Source organism: Coenobita brevimanus, chromosome 65 (genome assembly GCF_032717465.1).
Source record: "Coenobita brevimanus isolate Jiangsu-jjx chromosome 65, ASM3271746v2, whole genome shotgun sequence".
NCBI lineage: Eukaryota > Metazoa > Arthropoda > Malacostraca > Decapoda > Coenobitidae > Coenobita > Coenobita brevimanus.
This window is the reverse complement of record NC_137018.1, coordinates 31,930,296-31,945,292: the sequence shown is the minus strand read 5'-3', so window position 1 is coordinate 31,945,292 and position 14,997 is coordinate 31,930,296. Positions and strand designations below refer to the sequence as shown.

The window sequence follows — 14,997 nt, the reverse complement described above, 5'->3', positions numbered from 1 at the left end:
AAACTGTTTAGTGTTGGTTGGAATGAAATACTGGAGTTATTCCGAACATGGTAGAGATAATATGATGCGATAATTGCTGATCCTGACAATGATGAAAATGTTTAATTAATGTGATGGAGTGTTGTAAACCATGTGTGTGTGTGTGTGTGTGTGTGTGTGTGTGTGTGTGTGTGTGTGTGTGTGTGTGTGTGTGTGTGTGTGTGTGTGTGTGTGTGTGTGAGAGAGAGAGAGAGAGAGAGAGAGAGAGAAAGTGGCGCGTGTACAATATCACACGTGAGCAGTAATTAATCCATCAAGTAACCTGCCTCTTGTTTACTTTTTACAAGGGCCGTCCCAGTAATATTAACACTGGTATTTAGTTTCACCTTCATAGTTGTTGCTGGACGCTTAGCCATTAGTGGGTTCGCTTTGGGATTTTTTTTTTAGTCAAGTATATCTGCGAGTATTACTGATCCCCCTCCTCCCTCCCTCTCTCTCTCTCTCTCTCACACACACACACACACACACACACACACACACACCTCGCTGGCTCAGTGGTAAAGCTTTTGCCTAGCATCTGCAAAGACGGGGGTTCGCACCTTGCTAGGGATGCGAAAAGCTTCACTGACGAAGCGGGTGGTCACTGTCCTCCTGGAGCAAGAGGATGGGTGTGTGTGGGAGTGAAGGTCAAGACTTTGCCCTTAGATCGGAGTATATGAGCCCTCAGCTCTTTTCCGGGAGGGTGAAAAGCTGATGATCACAACCATCAAGTGATCCTGACCGACCCGGTGAATTACACACACACACAAAAACAAACATACAGATAAACTCTCTCTTTCTCTCTCTCTCTCTCTCTCTCTCTCTCTCTCTCTCTCTCTCTCTCTCTCTCAAAAGCTACTCTCACTCCCATCCTGTTATCATACACTCGCCTTCCGTCTCAAGCGGGAAGAAGTGAGGGATAAAAAAGCGAGTGTAAAGTGAGATAGAGCCAGGGAGAGTGTATGTGAAACTGAGAGAAAGTGAGCAAGGGAGAGATACAGACTTGGAGGAAGGAGAGAAATTAAGGTGAAGAGAGAGAGAGAGAGAGAGAGAGAGATGAGAGGGGAGGTATGAGGAAGGAGAGAGAGAGGAAGAGAGAGGGGAGGAGATGAATTTAAAATTCAGGGGGAGGGGAGAAGAGCGGGAGAATAACAGGAGATATGGAGTGGGTAGAGCGGAGAGGAGAGAAGGGAGAAAGCAGAAAAGGAGAGGAGAGGAGAGGAGAGTAGAGAGAAGGCAGAAGAGGAGAGGTAGGGAAGAGGAGGTAGAAGAGGAGAGGAGAGAAGAGAACAGGTAGAAGGGGAGAAAAGAGATAGGGGAAAGAAGAAATGAGATAAGAGGGAGGAAAGTAATGGGTATGAAAGAGAAGGAGAAAAGAGAGAGGAGAGAAGAGGAAAAGAAGAGGAGGTGGTGGAGAAGTAAGAGATAATAAGGGACAGAAGGAGGGGCAGGAGTAGACGAAAACTGGAAGAGAAGGAAAGAGTAAAATGGGAAGAAAGACGGTATAAGGACGGGGGAAAGAAAGGAATGGAAGCAGAGGAAGAAGAGGAAAAAAATGTGGAGGGAGAGAACGGGAAAAAAGGGATAAAAGGAGAGAGAGAGAGAGAGAGAGAGAGAGAGAGAGAGAGAGAGAGAGAGAGAGAGAGAGTAGTGCGTGAGTGAGTAAGCGAGAGTGAGAGAAAGGGAAGTAAATTCATCAGGTGAGAGAAAGAAGTCTGGAACTGAGTTAAGCTTCTAGTTCCCCCACCTCTCTCTCTCTCTCTCTCTCTCTCTTATAGTTCCTTCGACCCTCATCTCTTTTTCCTGCTACTCTCCTCCATTCTTTAAATTCTTACTTGCACGGCCCTTCTTCCCCTCTACACATCCTTCTCTCTTTCATCCTTCCTTCCCTCCCTCCCTCCCTCCCCCTCTCCATCCTTCCTTCCCTCTTTCCTTCCTTCCTTCCTTCCTTCCCTTTCTCGCTTCCTCCTTCCTTCCTTCTTTAATTGCGGTCTTTCTTCTCTCATTTTCTTCCTCCTCTACTCCTTCTCTTCCTTCCCTCCCGTCCTTTCATTCCTCAGTCTTTAAGTACCTCCTTCAATCCGTTTATCCCTCTCTCGTCCCCTCTGTTCTTCTCTCCCTCCCTTTAACTTCTCTTCCTTCCTTCCTCTCTCTTCCTGTTTCCCTTCCCTTCTGCCCTTCATTACCTCTTTCCACCCTCTCTTCTTTCCTCTCGTTCTCCCTTTCTTCGCTCCTCCCTCCTTCACTTTGCCTTCCTTTTTTCCCTCCCTCCCTCCATCCATCCATCCCCTCACGGCTTCTGTAATCCTTTTCTCCTTCCCTCCCTCCCTCGCTCCTTCCAACCCTTCAGTTCCTCTCTCTATCCCTTTCTTTCTTTTACCTCTCATTTTTTCACGCCCTCCATCATTCCCTCTCCCTCCTTAACTGTTCATTGCATCCACTTATTCCACTTTCCTTCCCTTCCTCCTTCCTTCCCTCTTTGAAAGCTTCCTTCAGTTCCGTATTTCCTCTATCCTTCACCTATTTCTTTTCTCCCCTCCTTCCTTCCTTCCCTCCCTCTTTCCTACCCTTCTTCCCTCCCTCTATCCTTAACTTACTTCATCAGTTCATCATTTACTCTCCCGTTCCCTCTTTAACTACCCCTCCAGTCCCCTATTTCCTCTCTTCTTCCCTTTTTCTTCCACTCTCCCCTTCCGCCCTGCCTCCATACTCATTCCAACCCCTCCTTTCCTTCATCCCTCCTATCCAGTCACCTGCTTTCTTCCTCTGTCTTCCCTCCTCCTTCCCTCTCTTTTTCATTCTCTCCCTGTGTCTTTAACAAATTTCAACAGTCCTTCATTTCCTCTTTTCCCTCCCTCCGTGCTTGCTCTCCCTCTTTCCTCCCTGCCGCTGTCCTTAACTACTCCTTCAATCCCCTAGCCTTACCTCCTCCCTCCCACCCTCCTCCAACTCTCACGAGAGCTTGCAAACTTTGCTCGGAGTTTCGCATTGTCCTTTTCCTTCCTTCCGTCCCTCCTTCCTTCTCTTGCTCTTTCTTTCCTTCTCTTTCTCTTTCATTCATTCTCTCTCTTTCTTGATCTTTCTTGATCTATCTTTCTCTTTCCTTCAGTCTCTTCCTTCCTTTCCTTTTCCCTCTCTTTCTTTCCTACCTCTTTTTTTCATTTTTGCCTTCATTCTTTTCTTTTCTCTATTTTTCTTTCCTACTTTTCTCTCACTATTTTTCCTTTCTTCTTTCTTCATCCCTTCTTTCCTCTGTTTTCTTCATTCGCTCTCTTTATCTTCTCTTCTCATTTTTTCTTTCGTGTCTTCTCTTTCCTTTAATTTGTCTCAATTCTTCCTTGTCTCACACATTCTCTCTTCTCTCCTTTCCTCTTCTCTTTATCTTTCCGTCTCTCTCCCTTTCTTTCTTTTCTTCCCTCTTCCCTTTCACCCATCTTCCTCATTCTCTAGCCTTCCTTATCCCTTTCTCCTATTTTCTTCTCCCACCCTTTCATTCCTTCTCGTTCTTTCTCATTCCTTCATCCCTGCTGCATTCCTTCTCATCCCTTCCTCCTTCATCCCTTCCTTTTCCTTGGTGATATCGAACAAGCTGCCTCTGTGTTGACGTAGCGCACCGTAACCCACTAGAGCTGTCCGTACTTTTTTTCTTCTGCCTTTTTTTTTTTTTTTTTTGAGGGGGTGGTTACCGCGTCCCTCCTCAGACACTTTTCACCCAATTACCCCCTTGACCAACTCAAATCATTAGTGGTGCCTGACAAGTGATGACAGAATAATTTAGTTGTAGCAGAAGTAGTAGTAGTAGTAAGTATTGTTGTTGCTGTTGTTGTTGTTGTCCCCAGGTTCATCTGAAATGTGAAGCTGGTGGACTGCAGGCTTAAGCTGCCCCCCCTCAGCAGTTCATCATCATCCTTTTGAGGGATAGGAAAGTAATCGAGGGACGTTTGTATAACCAGGCAGTTGAGCCGCCCAGTAAGGCTATATCGGTGCCACCACATGAAGCGTTCTTCCGCCACGATAACCAATTATAGCTTCATGATCCAAATTCCACTTCTTGTTGTAAAATATACAAAAGGCTAAAAAAAAAAAAAAAAAAAAGTGAATACTCTACAGATCTTCAGTGAAAACTCAGTTCGGGTCTGTAGTGAAGTGAAAACTCAATTTGGGTCTGTAGTGAACAATGTTCCTATGTGTCTCTCCTCATTTCTTCCTCCTACCCTCCCACATATGTCATCATTCTTACCTTTTCTACCATCGTTCAGTTAACTTTGGACTCGCTTAAGACTTTTTGTAATATAATCGAAACTAATTTTGGAACATTATGTTTCCTCACTTACCACCCTGTACAATGTTGCGTACCCGTGGGGTACGCGTACCCTATTTCGGATCACAATGTAATTTGCCTGTGATCAAGAACCGGTGCATGAAGTACAAGACATAATCATCCCTATTGCAGAGTCACAAGCACAGGTTCCTCTTGGTATGGGTGAACTTTAACTTCCCTATGCACATGTCAGAAGCACACTTGGACAAGGAAGCCTTTTCTGGATTTGCTCCAGACATCGACCTACAGGCAAACTTTTCTTCCCACACTAACCCCTCGTGACGACCCGTCCACAGGTACGGGGTGCGAGGAGCGGGAGTACCGTCTCATAGGGTACCTGCTGGCCAACTACGACCCAGCGGTACGACCTGCCATCAACGCCTCTCACTCACTCACCGTCGCCCTCTCACTCGCTCTACACGCCATCATCAGGCTCGTACGTACTTACGCACTTTCCTACTCGCTCATAATCTGAAGCATTTTTCTCGTTTTCCCTCACCGTTGTTCTCTCTCTCTCTCTCTCTCTCTCTCTCTTCCAAATAGTAGGATCTTGCTCATTCTCATTTGTTCACTTTCTCACTTCACCCTCGTTTGCTTAGGTTCTCTCTGCCTCTCGATAACTTTCTCTAACTCCTGCACCTTTGAGCACACGCTGTTCTTTAATTATGAAGATAATGATGGTGGTGGTCCTCCTCCTCCTCTTCTTCTTCCTCCTCCTCCTCCTCTTTCACATCATCATCATCATCATCCAACTGATCCTACTCTTCCTCCTCCTCCTCCTCCTCCTCATCATCATCATCATAATCAATATGATACTTCTCCTCTCCTCCTCCTCCTCCTCCTTATCATCATCATCATCACAATCAGTCATCAGTATGATCCTCCTCCTCCTCCTCCTCATCATCATCATCATCATCATCATCACAATCAGTCATCAGTATGATCCTCCTCCTCCTCCTCCTCCTCATCATCATCATCATCATCATCATCATCCCATCATCATCATCATCATCATCATCAACGCTACCACCATCATCATCATCATCATCACCATCACCATCTTATCATCTACAGCAGTAGCATTTACCCTGCTTCCCAAAAGTAAATTGGGTGGTTAAATATGAGCAGGCCTAAACAAATAAACAAAGCCAATCGCAACTCCATCCCTTAGGAACTGAGTTCCCTAATTTGGGAGGCAATTATACTGCATTCAATAACTTCAAAATTACCTCTCTTGATACCCATCCCCCCTTAGGCTACCTCCCCACTCCCCCGCCTCTAGTCTATCTCTCCCTCCCTCCATCCCTGGCCTGCCTTCTACCCTCCGTCCTTCCCTTTTCCCTCTCCTTCCCTCCCTCCTTCCCTTCGTATTCACTCTCCTTCCCTCCCTCCTTCCCTTCGTAATCACTCTCCTTCCCTTCCTCCCTCCTCCTCCTCCGCCCCCATCCCTACCCAATCTCACCCTTCCCTTCGTTCCTCCTACTTTCCCACCCTTTTCGTTCCTACCTCATGTTTCCTCTTTTTCTCTCTGCTTCACTCTTTTCTTCTTTTCTCCTCTTTCTCCATTCCTTCTTTCCTTCTTTCGTCTTCTTCATTTCTTCCCTTCTTCCTTCTTTACTTCCTTTCCTTCCTTCCTTCCTCTTAGTCTTTCCTCTCTTGTCTCCGTTTTCGTCCTTTCTTCCTCGTCATCCCACCTTTCTCTTCTTTATTCCTTCCTCATCTTTCATTCCCCTTTCTTTTTCCCCTTCTTTCTTCTTCCCTTCTCTTCTTTCCCTCATTCATCTTTTTCTGTTCTCTCCTCTTTCCTCCCAGCCCTTCCTCCTCCCTTCTTCCTTCCTTCCTCTCTCTTTTCTCCCATCCATCCCTTCACTTTTTTTTCTTTCTTCCTTTCTTTCTTTGATTATCACTCTCCCCACTCATCCTACCCTTCTCTTCCACCCTCACTTCCTTCCTTCCTTCTACTCTTTTCTTTCTCTCCCTTCCTCCTCCTCCTCCTCCTCCTCTTCCTCCTGACCTCCTCCGACTTTTTGTTGAAGCCTCATAACCGCCATCTTCTGTAGTTCCCACTTCACCAAACTTTGCCAAGCCGTCAAAATCATCTCACCTAATCACATAACCACAAGCCGTCCTAGTTGTAAAAGTTCCCAGCATATTTGTACCATAAGCAAGTCTCTAAATCAGTTCAGTATTGCCACAGCCAAAATCTACATAAACAGGTCTCTTTCGCAGTTAATATTAATCACATATAGTTTTGTTTTATTCGGATTTTGTCTATTTACTTTGATTTGTCAAGAGTGTGGTAGCTGTTTGAGTAAGGACAAACGCATAAACACGTAATTTTAAATATAACTTAACCTTATGTGAGCTTATGAATACGGTTCTAGGCTGTTATAGTCCACAACAGAAAATGTGCGATTAAAACCTTGATTTCTTTACTGTTGTGCAGATGCTGTCGCAGAATTATCGTCTGATCATTAAACGCCCTTCTAACGCCTTCTGTCTATTTCTCGCATTAACACTCTTCTACTATACTCTAACCCAGCGTTTCTTAACCTGGGGTGCTGAAGTCAGTTTTAGAGGGTGCTGGAAAATTGCAACATATATTGGTTTTGCTTAGTACTGACGTCGTTGATGTTTTATTTCTGGATAATGAATAAAATAAATTGTCAAGGAGCAGTTCACTTTACTTATCCTTGTAGTAGTGTAGTAACTGTAGCAGTGTAGCAACTGTAGTCCCAGTAACCAGAAGTAAGAGGGTGCTGGACTGTGTTGTCTTACTGTAGGGGGTGCTGAGGTCGGAAAAGGTTAAGAATCGCTGCTCTAACCCTTTATCTTCCGTTAATACATTATGATGTCAGTATTTCTTAACACACGTCCTGTACTTAATTCTTTTACTATTTAACACTTTTGTCATCTTGCATGTAATTCTAATGCCCTTCAAACACATTTTCACTTATTTTAGAGGCTCTAACACCTTTCTATACTCCAGCCACTCTAACTCGGACAAAAATAGCAATCTCGGTGTCTTAAAATGATTAGCTGTAAAAAGACTAACACCAGACTAAAGTGATAATCACTAAAGGGCAAGAAAAACGATCTAGAGCCGTAATATTATCTTGTATGTACAGCCCTTGAGCTACAAGAAATAGGCTATAAATGGATGGAGATCTGTAAGTTAAAGTGGACGGGCTATAACACCTTTCTAACACCATCTAGCGCCCTTCTCACATCATCGAACTCCCAGGACGCACGTGAGTAGCGTAGTGAGCGTGGGGAGGGTGTGTCTGAGGAAGCAGGACGCACACTTCTAATGGAACAGTTCGGACTTCATCTAGCACAATTTTAACATTATCTAACACCTTGCAGCTAATCCTAACACCCTTCTACAAGCTTCTACTGTATCCATTTCCGCCAGCATCTATCAATCCCCTCGTAGTCAACTAACACCTTTTAAACACGTTAAGGCTGATTCTGCTACATATTATACCATCTTAGATTAGCTTTCATCCTAACACAGCCTCTAGGATGCGCGTGAGGGTGGCGTGTTGGGTGTAGCCAGAGTGTTTGGGGTGTCACAACGAACACCTCATGGAACAGTTCGGACTCTGACTTCATCTACCACCATCTAACTCTTCTAGCACCCTTCTAACGTCCTCCTAATCCCCTTCTAACCCCTAGGGAGCGTGGTAAATAGGGTCAGAATATGCCCTACTTAGGGTGACAGGACGCACATCATCCATGGAACAGTTCGAACTTCATCGAACACACATGTAGTTCCAACACCTTGCACCTAATCCTACCATTCTTCTAAAACCTTGTACATATTTCTGTCAGCATGTGCCGTTCTCTCTATCCAAGGACTAACATCTTTCCAGCACGTTGTAGTCGTGCAGTTGGGGACAAAAGTTCACCTCATCCCTCTCTCACTTCCTTCTGCTGGCTAATACTCCTATAGTTGTGAGAAGCTTGTCGTAAGTGTAATGCAGACACAGTGGAATAGCAGACGAATTTTCGCTCCTGACTGCACCTATATGATGCGGAGGAAAGTGTCAGAATGTCATAAATGTAGAGACAGTAGAACAGTAGGTGAACTTTTGTCCTGACTGTATGAGTATCTGGCTACTTTCGTCTAACAGTCTTCTAACATCATCTAAGACCACCTAACCCCCAGGATGCGCGTGTGGGCAGCGTGGTGAGCGTGGCCAGGGTGTGTTTAGGGTGGCAGGACGCACACCTCTCCTGGAACAGCTCTGACTTTGGAGGCATCAGTGCCGTCAGGGTGCCCTACCAGAGGGTGTGGAGGCCAGATGTACTGCTGATTAATAGGTGAGTGTACGCAGACGTGCGTGGGTGTTCGTGGGTGCTGGTGAGTGTTCGTAGGTGGGTATTCTGGGTGTAGGTGGGTATTCGTGGGTTAGGGAGCATGTAAGTGGGTGGGGAAGTGGGTTAACTTGGTGTCGTAAGAGAATAAGGTTGTGTGGCTGTGAAAGACGTGCATGCGGGTAGTGTGTAGGGTGGTGGGTGGATTAGTAAGTGTGTATAGGTAGCCATAAGTGGGTTAGGGAGGATGCTGATGGATAGGGATGTGGGTTTTCGTGGATGTAAGTGGGTGTCGGTGGGTGGGTGTTGGTTCGGGAGGGTGGTATGGTAACTTAGGTGCCCTCAGTGTTGTCAGAGTGCCATATAAGAGGGCTTAGAGGTAATATGCGCTACTTAGTCATAGGTGGGTGTATGTGGGTGTGGGAGAGGGTGAAGGAGGATGATCTATTATAGCAACTTTGGGGCATCGGTGTTGTCAGTGTCGTGCTAAAGGATGTGGAGATCCCAGGGGCTGTTTATTTATAGACGAATGGCCGTGGGTGTGGGTAAGTATTCGTGGTTTAGGAAAGCGTGCTGGTGAAGTGAATGTAGGCTAATAGATGAGAGATGGTATGGATGAATGGGTGTCAATGAGGGAGAATGTACAGTAAGTGGGTAGGTAATGAGGAGTGGATAGGAAAGGGTGTGGGTGGGTGGAAAAGTGGATTAAAGGTGTTGGCGGGTTAGGCTGGGTGTGGTCGGGTGGAAGAGTAGATTAGAGTGGGTGTTGGTGAGAGATCATTGAATATGTAAATGTTGATGAAAGAATGTTGGTAGTTGTGATTCGCGCATGAGTAAGTGAAGGTAGGTAGATAACTTGACGTGGGTATGGCTGGGCATGTCAGTAGGAGGGTGTGGTGGGTGGATGAATGAATGTGGGTGACTGAATGCTTGAGGAAGGAAGTGTGGGAGTAGGTGAGCTTCATAGTGAGTGGAGCTGGGGAGTTCTCGTATCAATATTTAGGCCGAATCATCTCTTTTTGCTGGAAATTCTTTTTTATCAGTGTAGCCACGGAACACACACACACACTCTCTCTCTCTCTCTCTCTCCTTCCTTCCTTCCTTCTCCCCCGAAGTCCATTTTCTCTTCAATTACCTCAGTCTTTCACTATCTCTCACTAACTAACTCTTGCCAGCGTGGAAGCCCCCTCTCCTCTGGTCACCACCAACGTGATAGTGCGGTCGTCTGGCGAGGTGCGGTGGGTGACTCAGGGCAAGCTCACCTCCCATTGCACTCTAGACCTCACTTACTTCCCCTTCGACGCACACACCTGTCACCTCGTGTGGGCATCCTGGAGCTACGATGGCACACAGGTAGGTTGTGGGGAGGGTTGTGACGTAAGGTTGTAGGGAGGTTGTGGGGGTTTGAGGAGTTGTGTGAAGAAGAATTTGAGGATAAGTTGAATTAGCGTTTTGTAAGCCGCATGGGGAAGATGTGTAATGGGGAAGCTGATTTGGCAGATACCATATCATTCATAATTTGTGATGAGCGTTAAGTAGGGTTATGGGATGAAGTTGCTGGGGGTTTTGAGGTTGAGCTGTAGGAAGTTTGAAAGGTTGTGTGGGAGAGGTTATAGAGGGTTGTAAGTATATATATATATATATATATATATATATATACAAGAGGTATTATTGGTGAAAGAAATTATAGCTAAGGTTGAAATATATACGGCCACCATTCTTCTCCTAAATCTATCAACAGTGGTGTTCCTCAGGACTCTGTCCTATCACCAACTCTCTTCCTTTTATTCATCAATGACCGTCTAAGCTGTACATGTAACCCTATCCACTTGTACGCTGATGATTCCACCCTTCACCTTTCCATTCAGTTCCCGCAACGTCTATCTCAGCATTTACTTCAACAAACAAGTGATGATGCTATGGCACACCTAATGTCTGACGTGGCTCGTATCTCTGACTGGGGTAAAAATAATCTTGTTTTAATGCATCAAAGACTCAGTTCTTACACCTGTCAACCCGACATAATCTTCCACAGGAGTACCCACTAATGTTTAATAATATCCAGCTCAATCTTGCATCATCCTTAAACATACCAGGGGTTTCATTCTCTCGGGACTTATCTTGGAAAGATCATATTACATCTCTTGTAATATCTGCTTCCAATAGATTGGGTGTGCTAAGCCGACTCCGTACCTTATAAACCCCCTACACAGTTGTTGACTTTATACATTGGTTTTATTCGCCCCTGTGTAGAATACAACTCTCATATGTGAGGAGGATCCCCACATACAGCTCTTCTCAATAGAGTGAAGTCAAAGGCTTCTCGTCTCATTAACTCTCCTCCTCTTACTGGCTCCCTTCAACCTCTGTCTCTTCGCCGCACTGTCACATCTTTATCTCTTTTCTATCGTTATTTCAATGGTCACAGCTCCTCTGAATTATCTGCTTGCATCCCTCCACCTCTACGACGCAGGAGCATAGCACCTGTCTATCATAGCAACAAACTCTCATCCCTTTTCTGTCCAACTCCCTAATGCAAGAGTTAACCGCTACTCTCAGTCCTTCATTTATGCAACAGGTCAACTCTGGAACTGTCTCCCTCTGTCTGTATTTCCTACTTCATATGATCTCTAGTCTTTCAAACGCAGTGTGTCTAGGCATCTCGAAATGAAAGGATCTTGAATTTGGCTCCCTTTTGTTTTTTTTTTGTTTTTTGTTTTTTGAAGGAACGGTTTGCGGGTTCCTGGCCTTTGGTTCCTTCTTCATTGCATAAAAAAAAAAAAGATTAGAGATTGACGTAAGTTTAATCCCTTCCTGGACTATCAAAAGCGTGCGATCTGCCCAGTGCATCAGCCAAAGTTTCAGCCGTGTCTTGCAAGGGGACGACCAAAACGCTGAAGAATCTGAAAGCCATATTAGTTTACCTTCACCTTGCCAGCCCATCCCGCACTACCGGCCCCTTCCCCCATCCCCATAAGTATTGACATTATTATTATTATTATTATTATTATTATTATTATTATTATTATCATTTTAGTGGTAGGTGGTGGCGACCATCATCCCCTCACTTGATGTAGTGCTGCCTACTTCTTCCTTAGCCTTTATCATTCTTTTTCTGTGCCTGCCCTCCTCTCTTCCTATTTCTCCCATCTTTCATGTCACTAGTTATTGCTTTTCTTTCCGTTACAGGTGGCTTTACATTGAGTGACAAGCCAAATGGTTTCCTGTAAGCCAAGAAACCATTTACAACGCTGGGTGGTAACCATATAACCAAACCATACGTGCTCCCTACGTGCCAAGTGGGTTGGTGGAGGGTTAGTGCCCCTTCCTGTAAAACAAATAACTCAGAGTCAAACGGCCACCCCGTACTGGATTATGGCGTCTGGCAATAGATAGATAGATAGATTATTATTATTATTATTATGTACATACACAAATAGGAAACAAATACTAAAAAATCAATAATCAGCACATGCTGTGGCTGTGAGGTGGAGTCAGAATTTCGGGGGCTTGAACGGTGAATAAATGAGAGTGTGGCCTATTTAACTGAACTGACTTATGGTAGCTCTCCATCTCTCAGCTTTTCCTTGCTTTCTAAACGCTGGTTCGTCTCATTCTTACAAGGAAACGAATTCATGATGATGATAATGATGATGATGTAAGTAAAATGGATGAACAAAATACATTTAAACAAACAAACAAGTAGTTAACGAATCAGTAAGTATATTATCATGTCAGTAAATAGTTGATGTACAAAGGATTCTATTATTACAATTAGATTATGAAGAATGAATTAAGGATTGTCAACATTCCCAGGGGAATACAAGATAGTCTTCACATAGCTACAGTACACTGACATACGCGTGTGCAAACTGTCATGATGAAAAGGCAAAAGTATACGATCCCTAAATTTGAGTGCTCATATTGTCTCCTGTTTAACCCCATAAATCCCTTTAAACGATACAAGTAAAAAAAAAAGATAAATAAAAAGATGTCTTGGGGTTGTGACCCAAGGAACAATTATGCCAAGTCTGAAACGAAATGATGAAGAAACGAAGGAATGACACCAAGTTCAAAAACTTTAAGAAAAGAAGAAGAAAAAGAAGAGGACGAAACTGGGAGAATGTAATTCATCACAACATAGTGTGGAAGCCAAATTAATAAACGGACAGGTGACAACATTAGTACTGTACACCTAATCCAGTACCTTTCACCTATCCCTCCCCCAACAGGTGGATCTGGTAAAGGAGACAGGGGAGGAACTAGGTGAGCTCTCCTCGTACTACCCCCATCCGGAGTTCGAGGTTGTAGGTTCCAGGTGGTCCCGCAGCGCCACCTACACCCCCCACCTACTCCCGGACCCCCACCCGAGACTCACCTACATCCTGGAGCTGAGAAGACGCCCCACCTACTACGTCATCAACCTTATACTCCCCTCCGTACTGCTGAATGTGCTGGGTGAGTGCCGTAGGTGGTCGCTTATGTGGTGGGTAAGGTGGATTTGTTGCCTCCTCTCCCCACCTCCTTCTCCTCGACCCATTTCCATCTTCCCCATCCTTCTCCCTCACCTCTCACCTCCAACTTCGCCCCCCTTTCCACCTCCAACTTTCCTCCCTCTCCACTTCCAGTTTCCCTCCCTTCCCACCTCCAACATCCCTTCATCCCCACCTCCAACTTCCCTACTTCCCCACCTCCAACTTCCCTCCCTTCCCACCTCCAAATTCCCTCCCTTTCCACCTCCAAATTCCCTCCCTTCCCACCTCCAACTTCCCTTAATCCCTACCTCCAACTTCCCTCCCTTCCAACCTCCAACTTCCCTCCCTCCCCACCTCCAACTTCCCTTTCTCCCCACCTCCAACAACCCTTCCTCCCCACCCCCAACATCCTTCCCTCCCCACCTCCAACTTTCCTTCCTCCCCACCTCCAACATCCCTTCCTATCCACCTCCAACATCCCTCCCTCCCCACCTTCAACCTTCAACTTCCCTCTCTTCCCACCTCCAACATCCCTCCCTCCCCACCTCCAACATCCCCCTCTTCCCGCCTCCAACTTCCCTCCCTTCCTACCCTTTCATCTCCTCTTTCCCCACCATTCTTCTCTTTACTTTCCTCCACACCCTCAACTTCTATCCCACCGCTCCCCCCCCCTCCTCAACTTCCCTCCCCACTTCTCCTTCCCCCTCCTATTTCTCCCTCCCCTTCCCACTACCTCCCTGATCAGTAACCTTCCCCTCCCCTCCCCTCCCCTTCCCACCTTTCACTCCTCTACCTTCGCCACCCTTCCTTCCTTAACTTTCCTGCCTATCTCCTACTCCTCCCCCTCCCCTCCCAACTTTCAACTTTCCTCCCCCTCCCTTTCCACCTTCCCAACTTGCCCTTCCCTCCTAACTTCCTCCTTCCCGCTCTCCCTCCTCTCCCTTCCCCTCCCCCTCATTAACCCTCCCCCTCCACAACTTCTGCAACTGCACAATAAGAAGCCATACAGCCTCTCTCCCTCTCATTACCTGCGTATTCACTAATATTAACTCTTCATCTCTCTCTCTCTCTTTCTCTAATGTGACTTAATTCATACATGCGAAGGCAGTCTAAAATTGTTTTCCCCGGCCTGTGCCAAAGGCTATTTGCAGTATATTTTTAATCTTCTCGCTCCAGGGTGTTTTAAAATCTCAGTACTCTTGTTTTTCACTGAGGTTTTCATTTAATACCTAGACTAACGCAACAGAGTCAATATTCCTGTTTTACGTTCATCCTTTAAAACTTATTTGCATTATGATCAAAACTGAGTTATGAAAATAGTGATGATGATGATGATGGTAAATAATAAAATTCAGCTAACGATTGCCTAGTAAGTTTAGACAGCTATAATATTTTAACACATACAGATCTCAAAAGATATGAAAGGAATAATCGACACAGAGTCATCATGAAAACCTATAAAGCCAAACCAAGGCCTCGTTATATATAACGGGCTGCCAGTCGAAATTCAACACTTTTTTCTACTGTACTATAATGCCTTTTGTTCATAGTTGAGAAGAAAGCTGATGGATGATTATAATTACTTTTCCTTTTTTTTTTTTTTTTTTTTTCGACAGCCGCCCTTGTGTTCTGTGTTCCGTGTGAGTCCGGTGAGAAGCTGACTCTGGGGTGCTCTGTGCTCCTTTGCCTCACAGTGCTCCTCACCACGCTGCGAGACTCGCTGCCCCCCTCACACACCACGCCCATCATAAGTACGCACAGCAAGCCCAGTTTTTTCTCATATACTCTTTTTAATTCAGCTTCGCCTAAAAATGACATCTCTCTATCTTGAATGCTGAGTTTAACGACAGATTAACACTAAAA

At 45.3% G+C, this 14,997-nt stretch overlaps 1 protein-coding gene across 1 annotated transcript in view; it reads left to right on the top strand.

The window, feature by feature from the left end:
- LOC145404963 (neuronal acetylcholine receptor subunit alpha-10-like) overlaps positions 1–14,997 on the top strand; it is a 54,277-nt gene that overhangs the window by 20,420 nt on the left and 18,860 nt on the right. The window contains exons 3-7 of the mRNA XM_080276469.1: positions 4,533–4,775; positions 8,511–8,665; positions 9,835–10,012; positions 12,892–13,117; positions 14,751–14,885. Of these exons, the coding sequence (XP_080132595.1) occupies positions 4,533–4,775; positions 8,511–8,665; positions 9,835–10,012; positions 12,892–13,117; positions 14,751–14,885 (937 nt within the window). The remainder of the gene's footprint in view (positions 1–4,532; positions 4,776–8,510; positions 8,666–9,834; positions 10,013–12,891; positions 13,118–14,750; positions 14,886–14,997) is intronic.